This window comes from Schistocerca nitens, chromosome 2 (assembly GCF_023898315.1).
Source record: "Schistocerca nitens isolate TAMUIC-IGC-003100 chromosome 2, iqSchNite1.1, whole genome shotgun sequence".
Classification (NCBI taxonomy): domain Eukaryota; kingdom Metazoa; phylum Arthropoda; class Insecta; order Orthoptera; family Acrididae; genus Schistocerca; species Schistocerca nitens.
In genome coordinates, this window is record NC_064615.1 from 70456118 (window position 1) to 70479804 (window position 23687).

The window sequence follows — 23687 nt, forward strand, 5'->3', positions numbered from 1 at the left end:
CTCTCACAGCACTCGAAAATGCAAATAAATTCCCGAAACGTGTTGTGTTACGCGTGATAAAAACATAAATGTGCATTAACTTTATTATTTAAATTATTGTTGACGCAGTTAAAGACTTTCCAAAAAATAATAGTTTGTGGTGGATGAAATTAAAGTATTTCCTTGCCCTGCTTATGGTAGGAGGAGAGGGTGGTCTGCTAGATACATTCATTACATTTAGCGCTAAAGAAATGATGTTTTTCATGTAGGCCCTGATATCCATGGCACTGATTTCTCACTGATTTCGTTCTGTACACGTATCCTGAATCGCGAGAAACTCTTATGATTACACTGAAACTACCAGCATCGTTCAATGAATAATGACCCCCAACTTTTTTCGCTGAACATTTTTATTCTTCAGATTTAGAAATGTGGTGCCAATATCAGTCAACATTTCCTTTACACGTACAATTTTATCCATCCTCTCCACCTCGTCCTATGGCCTTACGTTAGCACTGTGTAAGAGCATATATTTCCTGTGCCCGCAGCCAAGTTTTCACTGCAGGAATTACGCTGTCATTATTTTGAAAGCGTATACCAGGTACAGAATCCTTATTTGGGCCATGTCCGCGGGCGGCAGGTCTGGGCTGTAAAATAGATGAAGCAATGATCATTAACCATTTCGGCAACACATCTACGAGAATGACACAATCACTATCGTGACTTTGCCAGCACAGGAAGCTGCCTTGAATTTCTTTTGCTTTGGTGATTCTTGGAGGTGTCACTCCAGTGAATGTTTTGTTTCCGGTTCAAAATGATGCACCCAAGTTTCGTCGTCTTCTAAAGTTCCGTAACAGGAGGGCCTCTCCATTGGCCTCAAACTGCTCCTCCAGTTCAGTTCAAAGAATCGCTTTCTTTGAATCTCGTAGTCCGTTCGAGTGTTCGTCTAATCCATTTGGAGCACACCTTTCAATTACTGCATTCACACTTCCAATGCTCACCAATAGCTGTAGAACCAATTGTCAAGGTGTGATACGCTGGTCTGCACGAATGATGGCATCGCCGCGATGCACCATGTTGTGCGCTTTGGCTACTATGAGACGCCCCGAACGTGGCCCATCATGGAGATCAGTTTCTGTACTTCCTGAGGATTGAAGTCTCTTTACCTTTCGCCCAACATACTACTCTCAACTACATCATTACCATGGACTGCACAAAAACGTTTTTGAATGTTAATCACGGATCCTTCTTTCGCAGTCAAGAGTTCAATTACAGCACGTTGCTTGTAACGAGTGTCTTGCGTAGACGCCATTTTGATGTTTGACTACGACTTTGGCATTTGTCGGATTTGTTAAAATGTTCCCATATGCGCAGAAGAAACTTCAAATTTGAAGCACCTAACAGGTCGTTTTCCTATTATGTTAACAACTGTAAAAGAAACATCGATTTCGACGTGACCACGAGCAGTAAATATTTCCATTCAGTATCGTAGGAACAGTTGTTGAACTATTTGAAGTAATAATGACTCTGATTCCTAGCGTCGACATCAACAGCCGGTGGAGAAATGTATTGTTCACTTACGCCTTGATCCTTGGTTGCTAGTCTGTGGTCTTTTTCGACCCCAAGGCTATTTTAACTACAAAGAAACAGTTTTAACGTGGACATAGGGTTCTTATCCTCAAGATATGCTTTTTAGGACTTTTTATAATAAATGGGCAACATATTAGAGGTTATATCACGGTTCACGGTACAATAATTTGAATTTTTTCCAGTAGGTCAGGAGATACCCCAGGTATATAATATGTGGTTCGTTGGTTTTTGGGGGAAGAGACCAAACAGCGAGGTCATCGGTCTCATCGGATTAGGGAAGGAAGTCGGCCGTGCCCTTTCAGAGGAACCATCCCGGCATTTGCCTGGAGCGATTTAGGGAAATCACGGAAAACCTAAATCAGGATGGCCGGACGTGGGATTGAACCGTCGTCCTCCCGAATGTATAATATGTGATTTTCAATGTTATATATATATATATATATATATATATATATATATATATATATATATATATATATATATATATATATATATATATATATATTTGACAACAGTGCACCTTCTCAACCAAAATTTCTTTGTCCATTGTTTTAACTAATTCGTAGAAAATACATACACTGCCTGTTTGGAATAAATTCAGGGTTAGGAACTACGTTTTTTTGAAGTAACGCGTAGTACCATATTTTATTCGTAATGGATCATAATATACGCTTTGAAAGGGTCTAGAAGCTCGAGCAGGTTTTAACAGATACACATAAAAGTGATAGTGTCAATGAATCAAGTTTTGGAAATGGGCATGACAGTGATGCTGATGTAGGTAAGACAGGGAGATTTACAGATCGGAGATGAGATGAACGTTAATGAACGTGAAAAAAACGATAATGGTATTCAGGAAACTAGTGTGCCTACTCTTATATTCATTAGTGAACAGGTAACGTATGACGTGTGCAAGGAGCCTTCCAGGAGTATATTACGTGAAACTACACTTATTACACGTCACCTTAGACTACAAATTCAGACGAGGGCAGATTGTCTCAGACTTTTTATCACCGATCGCATGCAGGGTGTAACAGCAATACTAATAATCGTGCAAAAGAAGTAAAATTCTACACCCATATCTTGAACGCTGGATTGAACGTGACCGTACAGAACTACAGGCATGCTTTGGTCTACTAATAATAACTGGTTTACACTAGGTACGTTGGAAACCTTTGAGCGATTTTGTAGGGAGCACATTGTGCTCATGTAGGAGCGGTCTAGATGCTTGTAAAACAGTAAACTGGTAGCCAAGATCGCAGGAATTCTTTTTATTCCATGAATACCGTTTTCGGCGAAACTAAAGCCGCCATCATCGGATCTTATTACACATACAGGTTACAACATCAAGGCAAACAATGGTGATATTAATAGTTGCCTATAACACGCAGGCCTTAACAAAATTGTCGTAAGCAGCCTATGTGCTACTTGTCGTAAGTAGCCTACATGATACTTACGACAATTTTGTAAGGCCTGCGTGTTATAGGCAACTATTAATTATCACCATTGTTTGGCTTGATGTTGTAACCTGTATGTCTCCTAAGATTCGATGATGGCGGCTTTAGTTTCGCCGAAACCGGTAATCATGGAATAAAAAGAATTCCTGCGATCTTGGCTACCATTTTATTGTTTTACAACCTTTGAGCGAATTTCGATCAGATGAGTATGGCTTACCCGTTTTCGAGTCACAATGAGCTGTTCAAGATTTCGTTATATTCTGCTGTGCGTCCGGTTAGATGATAAACTTGCAAGAGGAGAAAGAAAAGCAGTTTCTGATCAATAGCTGAACCTACATGGACCGTGCTCGAAATTTTCATTGATTATCCATTTCGTCTTATATGCACGGGCCTTATATTACGGTTCATGAGCACCTGTGAGCTTAGAGAGGGCGGTGTCCATTCAAGGTGCACATTCCTTCGAAACCTGGACAGTACAGGATAAAAGTGTGCACCGCTGTACATTGTGAGACCAGTTACCTGATAAATGCACAACTTTATACAGGAAAATCTGCTGAATAAAGGCTAATAAATGAAGGGAAACGCCTTAATTACAGCGTGCAACAATTTCAACAGTGCGCATGGGCCTCACTATAAGTCATTATTGTTTTTGAGGAAATATTTTACATTTTATTTCCATATAAAGTTCAAATCTCCTGGGTTGTTAGGCCGCGTCATATTGCCTCTAAAATAATCGGCGTTTCGACCCCTCTCCTGAGATCTTCTTCAGGATCTTCTCGGCGAGCCAAGTACTTATTCGAGAAAGAATCCAGCAAATTCGCAGAGAATTAACGCCACACTAGTCTCTGACAGTGTTCTAGTAATAGTGGACACCGGAAGATCCTGAAGAAGATCCCAGCAGAGGGGTCGAAACGTCGACTATTTTAGAGGAAATATGACGCGGCCTAACAACCCAGATTTTAACTTTAGTGACAACGGCCACGAAAGCCTGCACACTTACTTCCATACAGCTGCTAGGATCACGTTGGAGTCAAAAGGCACCCCATACATATAGTACGTTTTTCCTGAGCTCGTACCATGTGAGGGCTAATCAGCAACCAGGAGACAGACCAGTCCTCCCACGTGGACAAAAGTGCCGCAGCCGTTAGTTAATTAGGAACAGAAATAAGTGCGTGTGAGTAGAGCACTTGGCGCGACGTAGCTCAGCGGTCTGGCTGCAGGTCTCGCGGTCCCTCCGAGCTCAGAGGCGCCAAGGCGTGCGTCCCACTTCCCAGGCGGGCAACCGTAGAGCCAGCGGCGCGTGCGGGCCAGCGATGCGTTTAGCGGCACGCAATTCCAGCAAACGCGCCCCGCCCCCTGTCACGCAACACTTTTTTGCTCCCAAGATTTGTAGCCTACAACGAACGAGCACTTTTTTTGCCAGCCACCTCTGAAGGAAGCTTCGTCCGTAGTGACAATTTTAAGCGATTTTTTTTTTAAAAAAAAGATGCAGTGTTTAAGAGGTGGAGGTTTTTCAGATATAGCTGACGCAAAGCCAACTGGAAAAGGAAGGAAGATTAGGGCTTAGCGTCCCGACGACATTTGTGTCATTACAGACGAAACACAAGCTCAGATTGGGGAAGGCAATCTGCCGTACCGTTTCAAACGCACCATCCCCGCTTTCGCAGTAAGTGGTTTTATGAAAGTAAGGAAAACCTAAGCCTCGCTAGCTAGACGGGGTTTGAACCGCCTTCCTCCAAAATACGCATCCACTGTTTTACCACTTCGCAGATTCGCTCGGTGAATCCAACTGGTATGCGTCCCAAGACGTTCATGGAACCTATGGACAAAATAAAACAAACTACACAATCACAATCCACGTAACGACAGTCCAGAGTAGGAGTGTAGCGTTTTCCGCTTTTGCATAATTTCATTCTCTGTAACGATGTCGTGCAGAAATATTTTGTTGTAGGTGCTGATATGGCGCGCTAGTTTTTTTACGAGTCACGGAGAAAAACATAATAGCCCAGACGCATGCCTTGATACACATTTTTAACGTTCGTCCTCATTTCAACAATACAAAATCTGCTAGGGCATGAAATGTATCGCCTGATATGCCGTTAAACTTGAAAGTGGCCGCGCTACATAAGTGTAAAGCGAATCGTTAAACACGACAAAATTTCGTGATTTGTACACACCTCTCTTTACAGTCAATCCTAGTTCGTCTGCAACTAAATCATTACTCTGCAATTCACAATTAAGTGCCTGGCAGAGGGTTCGTCGAACAAACGTTAAACTACTTTCCTACTGTTCCATTCTCGAACAGCGCGCGGGAGAAACGAACATTTAAATCTTCCCGTGCGAGCTTTGATTCCTCTTATTTTACGATGATGGTTATTTCTCCCTAGGTGGGTGCCAACAAAATATTTTCACGCTCTGAAGAAAGAGTTGGTGACTGAAATTTCATGAGAAGGTCCTGCTGCAGCGAAAAGTGACTTTGTTTTAGTAGCTGCCAACCCAAGACACTAACATCAGGCCGGCCGAAGTGGCCGTGCGGTTAAAGGCGCTGCAGTCTGGAACCGCAAGACCGCTACGGTCGCAGGTTCGAATCCTGCCTCGGGCATGGATGTTTGTGATGTCCTTAGGTTAGTTAGGTTTAACTAGTTCTAAGTTCTAGGGGACTAATGACCTTAGCAGTTGAGTCCCATAGTGCTCAGAGCCATTTGAACCATTTGAGCCACTAACATCAGGCGATAACGATATTCTTGCAAAAGTTAAACATATAACGTATTATGCAAGAGGTGGAAGTTGTGAATAGGCAATAATCTGTGTAATTAGCCGTAAGCTGCATTCGGATCTGTTACCGTTTGAGCGATTATACATACTACAGGAAATAATTGTTCATTTGTTATAATACGGCTCGCTATCACGATTTTTGTGTTAAGCTTTGTAAACACAATACATAAAAATAAGTCCAAAGCAAAAACTGATCACTTACGTGACATTGAGTTCTTTGTTTCGCGCCGCAAGATTAAGCGGTTTTTTCCAAACACGTTGATTTATACTCGATGTCAGCAAATTCATGTTTTTGAGAAATACTTTTATTGCTATTGCCAGCATCCATTGTAAATCCTCTCTACTTCAGCCATTGGCAGTTATTTTGCTTCCCAAATATTCAAAACTCATCTACTACTTTGGCACTTTCCATTATCCTTTGTCTCAGTTTTCGTGACAGTAATCTTGTATTCTCTTTCCAATACATTAATCATTCTGTTCAATGGATCTTCCAAGTCGTTTGGCGACTCTGACAGAATTACAAGGTCATAGGCGAATCTCGAAGTATTCATTTCCTTCTCCGTATCCAAATTTCTCTTTGGTTTCCTGTATTACTGTTTCAGTCTGCAGACTGAATAACATCAGTTGTAGGCTACAACTCTCTCACTTACTTTTTAATTATTTCTTTTATTTCCTTCTACTCACAGTCTGGTTTCTGTAAAAGCTAGAGTCAACTTTTCGTAATAGGTATCTTGTCCCTGAATGGTGGTACACTGTAAATTAATAGTTCCGCCACGCGCAATCTGTTTATTACGTGCGCGTTCAGAATGGTTAGCTGACACTGTCTGTTGTTCTTCCTCAGGGTTCGTACGACGACTGGCTGGCTGAGATGGCCGGCTCTCGCCTCATCGTCGAGCGCTTCGCCAACATCACGGACGGCTCCATCATCGGCATGCGCGCGCCCTACTTGCGCGTCGGCGGCAACAAGCAGTTCGAGATGATGGCCGACCAGTTCTTCGTGTACGACGCGTCCATCACGGCGCCGCTCGGCCGAGTGCCCATCTGGCCGTACACGCTGTACTTCCGCATGCCGCACAAGTGCAACGGCAACGCCCACAACTGCCCCAGCCGTAGCCACCCGGTCTGGGAGATGGTGATGAACGAGCTGGACCGCAGAGATGACCCCACGTTCGACGAGTCGCTGCCCGGTTGTCACATGGTGGACTCCTGCTCCAACATCCAGACTGGAGAACAGTTCGCCCGTCTCCTCAGGCACAACTTCAACAGGCACTTCAACTCCAACCGTGCCCCTCTCGGCCTGCACTTCCATGCCTCCTGGCTCAAGAGCAAGAAGGAATTCAAGGATGAGCTTATCAAGTTTATCCAGGAAATGCTTGAAAGGAACGACGTCTACTTCGTCACCATGCTTCAGGTGAGTGTGCACCTTAATCGTAATTAATTTTTATTGATTACAAACGTGAGACTTCAAACGTCCATTTAAATATGCGTGGTAGCCATGAAGTTTTAATTATAAATTCAAAAAATAAAGTTACCAGTATGTTATTAATTTTTGTTAATTAGCAAGTGCATTTCTCTAGTCCTTGTACACACTGAAATAGGAGCCCACTGATACAGCGGGGAGAATATAGTCTCACTTGAAGCTTATTGGGAAATAACATCAAAATAATGTGTACTTGCCCAGCACATTTGTCAATTGCTATCAAGTTTCCTGGTCATGCACATGTACTGGGAGTGGGAGGTTGGGGGTGGGCAGGAGGGTGGGAGGGACTTCATTTGAAGCTTCCTCAGTACCTGGATATGGCATGCACCATTTTATTTTGGCTCCGTAGTGACATGCTATGATATTGTAGCTGAGGATGTCAGTGAAATTCAGTTCTGCAGTCATGTACCTGTAAGGAAACCAAAAATTAATTACAGAACTTCATTTTTTCAAAGTGATTATCAAAATTTTATTACAACCCCTTGTACACCCACATCATACTGGAGAATAAAAATTTTAATGTGAAGGTAGCAATGAGTTCCTTCTGCACTATATCATTTTTCAGTCACATGATCAAAACACATTTTCAAATACTAGCATCAACACAAATGACAATTCAGCAATGAAATGTTGAGATAACTGCAATGCAAATGATACCATCAGTTATTGGATGTTTTAATGACAAGTATCATTCAAGAAACTTTCAGAGAAATATCCAGGTTCCTTTTTACACAAGAAATGATTTGTTCCTATAGATAACTGTGTTTCCTGAAAAAATGTGAATCAAGAAAATATATTATTATGAGTCATTGCTCTGACCACCTCTTCATATTACTACAAAGTGAAAAGTCTTTTTACCAAGAATGAGCCCAGTTGTTAAAAAGAAGTTTACAGATCTGTCCCAATAACAGTAGCACATCTACATCCATTCTCCACAAATCATAATAAAGTGCGTTGCAGAGGATATTTCCCATTGTACTAGTTATTAGGGCTTCTTCCTGTTCCATTCATGTGTGGAGTGCGGGAAGAATGACAGTTTGAATGCCTCTATAAGCAGTGTAATTAATGTAGCCTTGTCCTCACAGACCCTACGGGAGCAATGCATCGTAGTAGTCATCATTTAAAGCAGTTTCTTGAAACTTTGTGAGTTGGCTTTCCCAGAATAGTTTGTGTGTATCTTCAAGTGTCTGCCAGTTCTGTTTCTTCAGCATCTCTGTAACACTCCCAAGGGTGAGACAAACCTGTGACCAGTCACACTGCACTTCTCTGTATACATTCATCATCCCCTGTAAGTCCTATTTCGTATGGGTCCCACATACACGAGCAGTATTCTAGGATGTGTCATGCTTGTGACTTATAAGCAATGTCCTGTGTAGAGTGGTTGCATTTCGCTAGTATTCTACAAATAAACTGAAGTTTGTCGCAAGTTTTACCTGTGACAGAGTCTATGTGATCATTCCATTTCATATCACTACAAAATGTTACACCCAGATATTTGCATGAGAGTAACAGTTCCAACTATGACTTATTGCTATTGTTGTCATAACACATTACTTGTTTTCATTTTGCCACATGCACAATTTTACATTCCTGAACATTTAAAGCAAGTTGCCAGTCTTTGCAACACTCTGAAATCCTATCAAGATCATCTTCTTTCAGATAGCACTTCATTACAGATAACTGCATCATCTCTAAAAAGTCTGAGGTTACTGTTAACATCATCCACAAGATCATTAATATAGAACATGAACAACAAGATCCCCAAAACACTTCCCAGGGGCACACCTTAAGGTACTTCTATGTCTGTCAATGACACTGCATCGATGATAACATACTGTGTCATTCCTGCAAAAAAATACTCAGTTCAGACACAAATTTCCCTTGACACCCCATGCAATGGTACTTTGGTAATAAGTGCAAATGCTTATTGGAAAATGAGATATACTGCATCCACTTGACTGTCTTGATCTATGGTCTTCAGGATGTTGTGTGAGAAAAGTAGAAGTTGGGTTTCACATGATCAGTATTTTTGGAATCCATGATGGTTGGCATGGAAGAGATACCACTGTTTGAGATACCTTTTTATATTTGTGCTCAGTATATATTCCAAGATTCTACAACAAATGGATGTCAAGGATATTGGACAACAGTTTTGTGGATCACTTATGGTACCTTTTTGTAGACAGGGCTGACCTATACTTTTTTCAAGTACTGAGCATAGTTTTTGTTTGAGGGATCTACAGTTGATTATATTTAAAAGATGGGCTAAATTGACTGCAAATTCTGTGTAGAATCTGATAAGGATTTCATCAGGCCATGGAATTTTGTTCAATTTGAGTGATTTGCACCATTTTTTGGTACCACCAGCTCTCCTTATACAATTTACATCTAATACTTACTGTAAACTGATAAGCAACTGAGTAAAGGAAAATGACAAATGTAGATTAAATTGTAGTTGTAGACAGTACAGATCCTGAGTGTATCACTAAGTCAGTTTAATGTTTTAGCAACATAATTCAATGAATGACTTGCTCACAAAGGTACATATTTTCATCAGAAAGTAACATGAAGTTAGATGTTCATTTCCTGTTCTGAAAGAAAAGAGTGTTCCGAGTGACTTATGTACAGCATACACAACATCAACTCACTGCCTGAAATCAGGATCCTACTTTAACCCAGAGTTACGAATTCTTTTTAAAATATCTTCGTAAATAAGTATCAATATCTGAAAAAACTGAAAATTCATTGGAAGGTAGTGACAAACATTTGCACATTACACTAATGGAACAGCTAATCACACTTGATCTTCTATACAGGTGATCCAGTGGATGCAAAACCCAACAGAGCTGACTGGGCTTCGAGACTTCCAGGAATGGAAGGAAAAGTGTGACGTGAAGGGTCAACCATACTGTTCACTGCCCAACGCTTGCCCACTGACGACACGTGAGCTTCCTGGTGAGACACTGCGGCTCTTCACGTGCATGGAGTGCCCCAACAACTATCCCTGGATCCTCGACCCCACAGGTGATGGCTTCTCTGTGAAGAAGTAAACCCCACTACAACAGCTCATCAAAATAGATACTTGAGCTGATTCCATTCCCAAAATACATCTGGAGAGCGTGCATTGTTCTGAGTGGACACAAGAAGAACCTTCTAGTCTGTGTCAACATGGAAAAGTGCATCCTTCAATGATGTCTCATCCATAAATGTGGAGCTCGGACAGTGAAGAAGATTATGCTCTGCCTTGTGTGCTGTGTTGCAACTGCGTTAGACTGAGATACTTTGATTTGTATATGTATTTTATGTTGACATTGTCTTCTGAAAGACTGAGCACTCCTATTGTTCTGTGCCACAGTCATTAGAAGTTCGTGGTTGTCAAAGACCTTTGACATTCATTTCAAACTATATATTTATAGAAAAATTGTTTGAGTATTGTGAAATCAAATCATTTAATAAAATTTTTCAGGACTTAAATTACACATTATACAGTAATATATGTTACACATACTCTAAATTAATTTAACTGAAAGAAATTTTTATTTAGATCCCTACAGGTCAATCTCTGTATTCTTAGCTATGTGCATTTTCTTTTTATTAAGTACCTGCTCTCATTGATTTATTTACAGTGAGTTAAATGATGTTACAGATCAAATATGTAATCAGTTTAGTTGATTAAATTATGTCACTCCGAAGATAACTATACACTGAACAGACAGAACTGCCTGTTGACCAAGTATTCATTATGTTTCTGAAACAAGAACATGTTGTTCTATTGCAATTAATTTTAATAAAGTCAAAACTTTTGTCAGTACAATAACTTTTGAATATAGCACCTTCATCCTTGTTTCTTTTACTTCTTGATTAACAGGAACAAAATTAATTTTCACAGGTTCTATATAATTAGAAACAAGTATTACAGACCTTTTTGGAAGGGAAGGGGAACTCTGAGAACTAGTGTAGACCAGAGGACACACAATTAAAAAATTATATATATTATTACTACGAATTTCATAATGTGAAGATAATATTTCCAAGATCTCAGTACTATCAAGTCGTTATAGTGACGGCAGATAAAGTGAGATACGATGATCATTGTTGGACTTACTGGTGTATTCTCATCTGGCGTTTATGCAAAGTTGACACAGTAGTATTAATGCATAAGGATATTGCATCTCGGGCTTGATTTCAAAACAGTATTACTGAGTATAATTTAATGGAAAGAATCAGTAAATGTTTGTTGTGCTGTCCTGATATGATGGTATTGTTTGTCAAGTTTGGTTCCACTGAATTCTGCTGACACATATTATGCTAAACACTGATTATTCTGCCACTTAGATGAAAGATTAATGCACATATTCATTACTGGTCAATATAACATCTTAAAATGGTAGTATGATCTCTGTGTTTAGTGCAAAATTGTTAAGGCTTTCGTGGCCACTTGCTGACACACTGCCTATTGGCTTCGGTCTCAGGTTCTTTGGCCGACTTTCCTCTAGTGGTTTTACTGAGGTTTCGCCAGCACAAGTGGCTGGCATTGTCAAAGCTTCACCCTCCATTGCCGGTGGTGAACTGGAGCCGAGCTCACGGCCGCACACTATATGTACCTGGCGCGCCAACATCAGAGGGCTTCTCCGCGGTCATTTCCGGTGCGGTTCTCCTCTTGCTACCCTCAGCGGTCGTTCGCTGCAGTACGGGAAGCTAGGATCCATTTACCTTAAGGCTTTCCTCTTTCTTGTTGAAGCTGTTCGCGTGTTTTTGTATTTCTACAGCTTCTCTGAACAAGCACATGTATTAGCGCTTCTCTACAGCCATAACTTCCATGTCGGCGAATTTTATTACGCGGTCGGTCTCACTCAGTGCATGCTCTGCCACCATAGCAGGGAGCGCAAAGGAGAACTGCACCGGAAATGACTGCCAAGAAGCTCTCGGACGTTGGCGCACCAGGTACATATAGTCTGCGGTCGCGAGTTCGGCTCCAGTTCACCACCGGAAATGGAGGGTGAAGCTTTGACAATGACAGCCACTCGTGCTGACGAAATGTCAGTAAAATCATTAGATGAATGTCAGCCGAAGAACCCTAGACAGAAGCCAATAGGCAGTTTGTCTGTGTTTAGTGTCTATACCAAGTCTCATTTAGCTGCAAACTTCCACAGTAGTCTTTGGTCAGTTTTCACTGTTACTGTTTTCTCTAATTACTTCAACTACCTGCCTGGTAGCATAGTTAAACCAGAACTTGCTCCCACTGAAAGAAACACTTTCAAATCGTGTAAGTATTCAAATGCGGACACCAACACAATTCATTTCAGATTACTAAGTAAATAGCTGACACACATGAATAACACAGAAGGATAAACACAATATAAATAAGAAACCAATTATTCCACGTGCAAATAGTGTGGATTTGTTCACAATTTATAGCAAAGAGCAATTATTAAATCTGAAAGAAGGCTATGATTTTTGCATAACTGATCAATGTTTTTACAGTTTTTGAATTGGGTTTTACTTTATTGTTATTATGGAAATGACTCAGTCAGTAACACATTTATTGATTCACTGACCAAGACTCCATTAACAAATGAGAGTGCATCACACTTTAACCAACAATGTGGAAGCACATCTTCAGTATTATTAAGAACACCTATAAGATGCATATGAAGCTGAATAACAGCAGAAATAAAATAAGTGCAATGGAGTGCAGTGGAATTAATCAGACAATACTAAGTGAGAAATATCAATGAAAAATCACATTAAGCTCTATTGAGGACATGGCACAAAGTCACTGCAATGTCATACTGTATCTCTCAGTCTTTTATCATCTCTCGCTAATGTGCAAAAACCAGCAGCGAGCAGAAATTTGTACTGTGGCACCAGACTAATGAATAATGTAGTAAAACTGTATCTTGACTTCATTCTCCTGATTTCCCTTCCATGAATTTCCAGAAATTTTCTGACAAACAATACTCAGTTATCATAACATGTAGGCTTTCATGACTGGTGCCTTCATTAATTAAAATTTCCAGGCTAAGAGACTGGGGTCAAACAGTAGAAACTCTTCCTCCTGACATTTCATTGGCAACTGCTGGCATCACCTTCTGACAAGGGAACCTCCCCATCGCACCCCCCTCAGATTTAGTTATAAGTTGGCACAGTGGATAGGCCTTGGAAAACTGAACACAGATCAATCGAGAAAACAGGAAGAAGTTGTGTGGAACTATGAAAAAATGAACAAAATATACAAACTGAGTAGTCCATGCGCAACATAGGCAACATCAAGGAGAATATGTGGTCTGGAGCGCCGTGGTCCCGTGGTTAGCGTGAGCAGCTGCGGAACGAGAGGGCATTGGATCAAGTCTTCCCTCGAATGAAAATTTTAATTTTTTATTTTCGCAAAGTTATGATCCGTCTGTTCGTTCATTGACGGCTCTGTTCACTGTAATAAGTTTAGTGTGTGTTTTGCGACCGCACCGCAAAACCGTGCGATTAGTAGGCGAAAGGATGTGTCTCTCCAATGGCAACCGAAAACATTTGATCGCAAGGTCATAGGTCAACCGATTCCTCCACAGGAAAACACGTCTGATATATTCTATACGACACTGGTGACGGCATGTGCGTCACATGACAGGAATATGTTGTCGACCCAACTAACTTGTACACTTGACGAATGGGTAAAAAGATTCTTCTATAGAGCCCGATTTAGGTTTCCTTGTGGATGTGATAATCACTCCCAAAAAAGTGATGAAAACATAAGAGTTTGTCACATGAACTGCAACAAATGAATGCAACAGATTCACAGTCGCACAGTTTTCCCTGTGCTCTGTCAAAACATATGTTTTTAACGTTTTCAAATTTTTCCGTGTGTAGATCGTCAAATCGTGCATATGTCCATGCAAATCTGAACATGTCCTGGAATTTTGGAGAGCGAAGTTGATTATGTGTGAGTGCCTGAACTTTGATAATTGTCTGAAAATAAAAAATAAAAGTTCTCACTCGATGGAAGACTTGAACCAAGGACTTCTCGTTCCGCAGCTGCTCACGCTAACCACCGGACCACGGCGCTCCTGGCCTCAGATTGTCCTTGATGTCGCCTATCTTGCGCATGGACTACTCAGTTTGTATATTTTGCTTATTTTTTTCATAGTTCCACACAACTTCTTCCTGTTTTCTCGATTGATCTGTGTTCAGTTTTTCAAGGCCTATCCATTGTGTCAACTTATAACTAAATCTGAGGGGGGTGCGATGGGGAGGTTCCCTTGTGAGGTGAGTCAATGACTGCTGGGCCGTGGAGATCATGTTTATATGGAGCACATATAGGGCACCACCACTTGTCATGTGTGGTTGACAGTGAAACTATCTATGGTTAATGTCTTTACTCTCAATCACAGATAATCGATTGCCACATTGCGGGTACAAAGTTGACCGCCATACCTTATTTAATTTTAAGCCTTTTGTTTTCTGTTAAAATTATCATGGTTTTTATAAATCTCTATGGCTTCTCTGTACATATGTGTGTAATAATGCAGTGTCTTAGCTACCACACGTGTCTAGGACACACCGGCAAATTGGCTGTCATGGAACATGTTTTTGAACATGGTTATCATGAAAGAAGATTTAGTGAGACAAATGGGCTGGCTAAGGCATCACATTATTATGCATGTATGTACAGACAAGCCACAGAGACTTATAAACACCACAATAATTTTAACAGAAGACAAGAAGGTTTGAAGTTAAATAGGACATAATGGTCGACTCTGTACCAATGATGAAACAACTGATTACCTGTGAGCGTGAGTAATGATGTTTCGTCAGAGATAGTTTCACTGTCAACAGAGCCTGATGAGTGGTGTCGTCCTCTACGCGCCATACATAAACAAGACCTCCACGGCCCAGCAGCCAAGTCATTGACTCACCTCGGAAGATGTTGCCCGCAGTTGGCAACGAAACGTCAGGAGGAAGAATTTCTACTGTTCAACCATGGCCTCTTAGCTCGAAAGTTTTAATTAATGAATACTCAAGGCAACTGGGTATGATTTTGTGAAAGTCTGGCACTAATAATAGTAGTTGTTTCTGCTATTTATGCAGCAAAATAACTGATGAAGACTGAAATAAAGAGGATATAAAATGCACGCTGTCAACAGCAAGAAAGGCATTTCTGAGAAGCAAAAATTTGGGAATACAAAATATAAATTTAAGTGCGAAAAAGTGAGTGTAATCTTAGATGGAAGTGAAACAAGGATGATAAACTATGAAAATATGAAGAGAATAGGTTTTGTAAGACAGTGTTATAGAAGAATACTGAAGCTTAGATGGAAAGACTGATTAGTTAATCAGTCTTCCTGGAGAAAAGTGGGAAGAAAAACGATGTATAGCATGACTTGACCAAAAGAGGCAATCGACTGATAGAACAGAGCCTGAGACATCAAGGAATAGTTCAGCCAGTAATAGATCAGTAAAAATTGTAGAGGGAGACCAAGGGTTGACTAGAATCTGAGTAAACTTCCTGGCAGACTAAAACTATGTGCTGGACCAAGACTCAAACCCAGGACTTTTGTGTTCCATAGGCAAGTGCTCTACTGAGTGGGCTACCTGACCATAACTCAAACCAATCCTCACAACTGCACTTGCACCAGTACCACATCTCTTACCTTCCAAACTTCAAAGAAGTTCTCCTGCAAAACTTGCAGGACTAGTACTCCTGGAACAAAAGATACTGGGGAAACGTGACTTAGCCACAACTTGGTGGATTGTTTTCAAAATGAATTTTCACTCTGACAGATTAAAACTCTGTGCCAGACCAGGACTCAAACCCATGACTTTCGGCTTTTGCAGGCAAATGCTCTACCAACTTTGGAATCTAGGAGATAAGGCACTGATGAAAGTGAAGCTGTGAGGGTGGGTCACGAGTCATGCTTGAGTTGCTCAGTTGGAAGAGCACTTGCTTGAAAAAAGCAAAGGTCCAGCACTTGAGATGCAGTACAACACAGAGTTTTAATCTGTCAGAAAGTTTTATATTGGTGCATACTCCAGTCTACATCCATACTCCGCAAGCCACCCGACAGTGTGTGGCGGAGGGTACCTTGAGTACCTCTATCGGTTCTCCCTTCTATTCCAGTCTCGTGTTGTTCGTGGAAAGAAGGATTGTCGGTATGCCTCTGTGTGGGCTCTAATCTCTCTGATTTTATCCTCATGGTCTCTTCGCGAGATATACATAGGAGGGAGCAATATACTGCTTGACTCCTCAGTGAAGGTATGTTCTCGAAACTTCAACAAAAGCACGTACCAAGCTACTGAGCGTCCCTCCTGCAGAGTCTTCCACTGGAGTTTATCTATCATCTCCGCAATGCTTTCGCGATTACTAAATGATCCTGTAACGAAGTGCGCTGCTCTCCGTTGGATCTTCTCTACCTCTATCTATCTGGTATGGATCCTATACTGCTGAGCAGTATTCAAGCAGTGGGCGAACATGCGTACTGTAACCTACTTCCTTTGTTTTCGGATTGCATTTCCTTAGGATTCTTCCAATGAATCTCAGTCTGGCATCTGCTTTACTGACGATCAACTTATATACGATCATTCCATTTTAAATCACTCCTAATGCATACTCCCAGATAATTTATGGAATTAACTGCTTCCAGTTGCTGACCTCCTATATTGTAGCTAAATGATAAGGGATCTTTCTTTCTATGTATTCGCAGCACGTTACACTTGTCTACATTGAGATTCAATTGCCATTCTCTGCACTATGCGTCAATTCGCTGCAGATCCTCCAGCATTTCAGTACAATTTTCCATTGTTACAACCTCTCGATATACCACAGCATCATCCGCAAAAAGCCGCCGTGAAATTCCGATGTCATCCACCAGGTCATTTATGTATATTGTGAATAGCAATGGTCCTACGACACTCCCCTGCGGCACACCTGAAATCACTCTTACTTCGGAAGACTTCTCTCCATTGAGAATGACATGCTGCGTTCTGTTATCAAGAAACTCTTCATTCCAATCACACAATTGGTCTGATAGTCCTTATGCTCTTACTTTGTTCATTAAACGACTGTGGGGAACTGTATCGAACGCCTTGGGGAAGTCAAGAAACACGGCATCTGCCTGTGAACTCGTGTCTATGGCCCTCTGAGTCTCATGGACGAATAGTGCGAGCTGGGTTTCACATGACCGTCTTTTTCGAAACCCATGCTGATTCCTACAGAGTAGATTTCTAGTCTCCAGAAAAGTCATTATACTCAAACATAATACGTGTTCCAAAATTCTACAACTGATCGACATTAGAGATATAGGTCTATAGTTCTGCACATCTGTCCGACGTCCCTTCTTGAAAACGGGGATGACCTGTGCCCTTTTCCAATCCTTTGGAACGCTGCGCTCTTCTAGAGACCTACGGTACACTGCTGCAAGAAGGGGGGCAAGTTCCTTCGTGTACTCTGTGTAAAATCGAACTGGTATCCCATCAGGTCCAGCGGCATTTTCTCTTTTGAGCGATTTTAATTGTTTCTCTATCCCTCTGTCGTCTATTTCGATATCTTCCATTTCGTCATCTGTGCGACAATCTAGAGAAGTAACTACAGTGCAGTCTTCCTCTGTGAAACAGCTTTGGAAAAAGACATTTAGTATTTCGGCCTTTAGTCTGTCATCCTCTGTTTCAGTACCATTTTGGTCACAGAGTGTCTGGACATTTTGTTTTGATCCACCTACCACTTTGACATAAGACCAAAATTTCTTAGGATTTTCTGCCAAGTCAGTACATAGAACTTTACTTTCGAATTCATTGAATGCCTCTCGCATAGCCCTCCTCACACTACATTTCGCTTCGCGTAATTTTTGTTTGTCTGCAAGGCTTTGGCTATGTTTATGTTTGCTGTGAAGTTCCCTTTGCTTCCGCAGTAGTTTTCTAACTCGGTTGTTGTACCACGGTGGCTCTTTTCCATCTCTTACGATCTTGCTTGGCACATACTCATCTAACGCACATTGTACGATGGTTTTGAACTTTGTCCACTGATCCTCAACACTACCTGTACTTGAGACAAAACTTCTGTGTTGAGCCGTCAGGTACTCTGAAATCTGCTTTTTGTCACTTTTGCTAAACAGAAAAATCTTCCAACCTTTTTTAATATTTCTATTTATGGCTGAAATCATTGATGCAGTAACCGCTTTATGATCGCTGATTCCCTGTTCTGCATTAACTGTTTCAAATAGTTCGGGTCTGTTTGTCACCAGAAGGTCTAATATGTTATCGCCACGAGTCGATTCTCTGTTTAACTGCTCAAGGTAGTTTTCAGATAAAGCACTTGAAAAATTTCACTGGATTCTTTGTCCCTGCCACCCATTATGAACGTTTGAGTCCCCCAGTCTATATCTGGAAAATTAAAATCTCCACCCAGAACTATAACATGGTGGGGAAATCTACTTGAAATATTTTCCAAATTATCCTTCAGGTGCTCAGCCACAACAGCTGCTGAGCCAGGGGGCCTATAGAAACATCCAATTACCATGTCTGAGCCTGCTTTAACCGTGACCTTCACCCAAATTATTTCACATTTCGGATCTCCGTCAATTTCCTTCGATACAATTGCACTTCTTATCGCTATAAACACACCTCCCCCTTGGCTAAGACATGTGTCCACAGTATCCTTTCTTCCAAGAGTGCCAGTCCAGTAAGTTCTGCAGGAGAACTTCTGTGAAGTTTGGAAGAAAGAGATGAGGTACTAGGAGAAGTGAAGCTGTGAGGATGGGTAGCTCTCCGTCAGCATCTAGGTCAGAGGTGCTCAACCTTTGTATGCTTGAGATCTACTATATGCAGTTTAGTACATTTAGAGATATACTGACTTAAAAATTCATAACAGTTTGAGCACAAAACAACACTGTAGGCAAAATTAATCATTTTAATTACACAAAATGCATGAAAAGTTATCTTCTCTCCATCAAACGTTGTAGGCCTACTACTCAATTTTCAAGATATTACTTATGTAAAAAAAAATTTCCATTCACGTTGAAAAACGTTTAGTGAGATACTTGGTTTTGCGTGTCATTGGTAAGTTTCTAATAATCTGGTGAATAATTGGCCAGAGTCAACCTTACACAGTATGAAAGATGAGGATCAGTAAGTTTATTTCTACACTCAGATTTCACTAAGTTTATCATTGAAAATGCTGCCCCACATAGATAAGGTGATCCAAAAGACAATAAAAGATACTATGTAGCGTTTGCAATGTTAGGGTATGTTTTTACAGTCACCACTTTCCAAAAGTTATCTACATTGCATTCCTACTTTAACAAAATGTCATTCGGAAATCAACTTATTTCTTCTTCATGTTCAGTCTCACTAAAAGAGAAAAAGATACTCTCTTTACTTGAAATCTCTTCCACATCCTATTTTTGGAAACACTGAGCTACAGAAGCAAGAATAGGTTCATTGCCTTGAACTCCGAATATCAGCTTTCAAGCTCTGTCCTCAGTGCTGTCAGGTTGGCTTCTTGATACAAAGGTGTGTTTAATCGGACTATTCCAGCTGTATTTGAGGAAGTGTTTCGATAACGCAGATACTTTGACATTTGAACATTACCTTCATCTTGCACTTGTTGTTTCATGGAAGCTTGAAAATTGCATTGCCTACTGGAGGCAGAGCTAGTCCCCTACCCTAACAGCATGCACTGTACCACACCTCATCCTGTAGCCCTGAGTGCTCTTGCCGCTCACATAGTAACCCTGAATCACAACACCATGCAGGAGGAAATACTGTTGCCTGGCACAAGTATTAAAGCTGGTGAAATGCTGATGGAAGAGAAAGAGACGGTATCATCAGATTTACTGCCTACAAATACCGTGCGAAACACTCATTGTCAACAAACTGGTATTTTACAAAAGCAAATCATTTACACAGATTTGACAAAGTTTACGACAGGTCAGCCCATAAAACCATGGCGATCAATCAGTTGATCGCGATCAGCAGGTTGAGCACTCAGGTCAATCAAATTACCTTCTTCCAAACCTTTAGAACCAAGATGGCTTCCTTAATATGAGTTGCCAAATTTCAGAAAGAGAATCAACTTCAGGTTCATTAGTTTTTATGTATTCTGATAAGATTTCCCCCAATTTGGTTCAATGTGGTTGATTTTAATTCCCTCCTTGATTCTATAATGTTGTCTATGGCATCTCTGATAACATATGTTTACCAAAAATGTTTTACTGAAGATTCACCATCGGTTTCGTGTATAAGTTTATGAAGAGTTCTAAGATGGCTGTTTCACCCTTACCTATTGGCTGGAACAGAACAGTTGTATTTTTGGTAAGAGATTCAATCTCCACATCAGCAGATAATTCAGATAAATTAACTGGGTGCCCTGGAGCATAAGACAAAATAAGCAATGCCTTGTTGTTTAAATTATTGACCTACAAATTTCTTTTTTTTTCTTTATTTATTTACTTTCGGACAAAAATAAATTTTTAAACCAGCCCTCAATGAGAATTTTAGTAATCTATCCTTTCTTGTTGGACCTTCAAATTATGGGAAACTTTCTTATTCAAGCCTTTAAAATAGCTGGGATATTCTGAAACATATCCGAAAAGTAGTTTTAGTTTAAAATCACCTAACCATTAGCACCAAGGAGCAAAGTTAATTGTTCTTTTGACACCTTATATACAGACACAGATGTTTCGCATTTGAAATGTAAGTTATTTCAGGTATTCACTTCGAATAGAATCCTGTCTCGTCTAGATCAAAAACTTGTTCAGTTTGGTATCCACCTCTTTCAATATTTCTTTCTGAAATGTTGAGATATTATTCAGCTGTATCATCATCTGCACTAGCTCTTTCACATTTCATTTTTGAGTTTCATTTTTTCCATTACATTGCTTCTTTGGTGAGTCAATTTTGAAACACTTGAGTGAGCAGCAGATAGTACTGCATTTTGATTTCTTCTTTTCTATCCAATAGGTTTTGAACAGTGGACTTTGCCAGACCCATTGCATTACAAATATTAAACTTTTTTTCACCAGCTTCTATGTCGCATAAAACTTCAAAGATTTCAGCTTCTCTTTTTTTTTTAGAATCAATATCCAACTTCAAATGTTATGGTGGCATTTTTCTTAAAAAAAGGAATGATTATATGTGATGAATAAACCAATTAACTACATCCATAATGAAAACACAGTCTTTCTAATTTACACATACCAAACATACTTATGATTCAGCAATTAATTCAAGCAAATGAAACAGAAACTAATATGTCAAACTACAGAGTCACTGGAAACAAATAAAGTGATATCATAGGAAATAAAGTGTCACAAAGACAAAATATAGTAGAGCATATGAAGGGAGAAGCTGAAACTAAAGAGATCATCATTACTGGCTATGTAACAAACTGAATAGAGCATTGCTATTGGCCCTGTAATGAAACACTGTGGGCCATAAATCGAATAAGTACCATATTTTAAAAGGTCATTATAGTGAAATGCCATATAAAGAGCAGCTGCACAGCACGGCATAGGTGTATGAGGTTGACTGATTAATATCAATATTGTTTTAATGCAACTGAAATGTCAATCTGTCCTGCAGCTGAGTGGTCAGTTTAGATGGCTGCCATGCAGAGGACCCAGGCTCGATTATCGGTACTGCATAGGACTTTTACTTGATGGGAAGACTGGATTGGGGTGCACTAAGCCTCGTGATACTGACTGAAGGGCTATCTGACCAAGAGGCAGCAGTTCCAAGATCTAAACACTGACAATGACTGGGAGAGCGATGTGCCGAGCCCATGGCCCTCCATATCACATCCACATCATGTCATCATGACAGAGGATAACACAGCAGGCAGTCAACATTGCAGTCTTCAGGGCCTGAACATGAAGTTTCATTTTTTAACCCAAATATTATACATAACCACAACCACTTACTATGCATATTAAAGAGCTCCTTTCATGATATAATCTACATCTACATGACTACTCTGCAATTCACATTTAAGTGCTTGGCAGAGGGTTCACCGAACCACAATCATACTATCTCTCCACCATTCCACTCCCGAACAGCGCGCGGGAAAAACGAACACCTAAACCTTTCTGTTCGAGCTCTGATTTCTCTTATTTTATTTTGATGATCATTCCTACCTATGTAGGTTGGGCTCAACAAAATATTTTCACATTTGGAAGAGAAAGTTGTTGACTGAAATTTCGTAAATAGATCTCGCCGCAACGAAAAACGTCTATGCTTTAATGACTTCCATCCCAACTCGCGTATCATATCTGCCACACTCTCCCCCCTATTACGTGATAATACAAAACTAGCTGCCCTTTTTTGCACCCTTTCGATGTCCTCCGTCAATCCCACCTGGTAAGGATCCCACACTGCGCAGCAACATTCTAACAGAAGCTGTCTCTTTAGTGGACTTGTTGCATCTTCTAAGTGTCCTGCCAATGAAACGCAACCTTTGGCTCGCCTTCCCCACAATATTATCTATGTGGTCTTTCCAACTGAAGTTGTTCGTAATTTTTACACCCAGGTACTTAGTTGAATTGACAGCCCTGAGAATTGTACTATTTATCGAGTAATCAAATTCCAAGGGATTTCTTTTGGAACTCATGTGGATCACCTCACACTTTTCGTTATTTAGCGTCAACTGCCACCTGCCACACCATACAGCAATATTTTCTAAATCGCTTTGCAACTGATACTGGTCTTCGGATGACCTTACTATACGGTAAATTACAGCATCATCTGCGAACAACCTAAGAGAACTGCTCAGATTGTCACCCAGGTCATTTATATAGATCAGGAACAGCAGAGGTACCAGGACGCTTCCCTGGGGAACACCTGATATCACATCAGTTTTACTCGATGATTTGCCGTCTATTACTACGAACTGTGACCTTCCTGACAGGAAATCACGAATCCAGTCGCACAACTGAGACGATACCCCATAGGCCTGCAGCTTGATTAGAAGTCGCTTGTGAGGAACGGTGTCAAAAGCTTTCCGGAAATCTAGAAATACGGAATCAACTTGAGATCCCCTGTCGATAGCAGCCATTACTTCGTGCGAATAAAGAGCTAGCTGCGTTGCACAAGAACGATATTTTCTGAAACCATGCTGATTACGTATCAATAGATCATTCCCTTCGAGGTGATTCATAATGTTATATATGCTCCAAAACCCTACTGCAAACCGACGTCAATGATCTAGGTGTGTAGTCCGATGGATTACTCCTACTACCCTTCTTAAACACTGCTGCGACCTGTGCAATTTTCCAATCTGTAGGCACAGATCTGTTGGTGAGCAAGCGGTTGTATATGATTGCTAAGTAGGGAGCTATTGTATCAGCGTAATCTGAAAGGAACCTAATCGATATACAATCTGGACCTGAAGACTTGACCGTATCAAGCGATTTGAGTTGCTTCACAAACCC

General features: G+C 40.6%; 1 protein-coding gene across 2 annotated transcripts in view; it reads left to right on the forward strand.

The window, feature by feature from the left end:
• The window catches only part of LOC126235722 (chitin deacetylase 1), a 44606-nt gene extending 33511 nt beyond the window's left edge, over nucleotides 1–11095 (forward strand). For both annotated transcript variants that reach the window (XM_049944493.1, XM_049944492.1), the window contains exons 7-8: nucleotides 6640–7209; nucleotides 10095–11095. In XM_049944493.1, the coding sequence (XP_049800450.1) occupies nucleotides 6640–7209; nucleotides 10095–10328 (804 nt within the window). In that variant the 3' untranslated portion in view covers nucleotides 10329–11095. The remainder of the gene's footprint in view (nucleotides 1–6639; nucleotides 7210–10094) is intronic.
• The last annotated feature ends 12592 nt before the right edge of the window (nucleotides 11096–23687 follow it).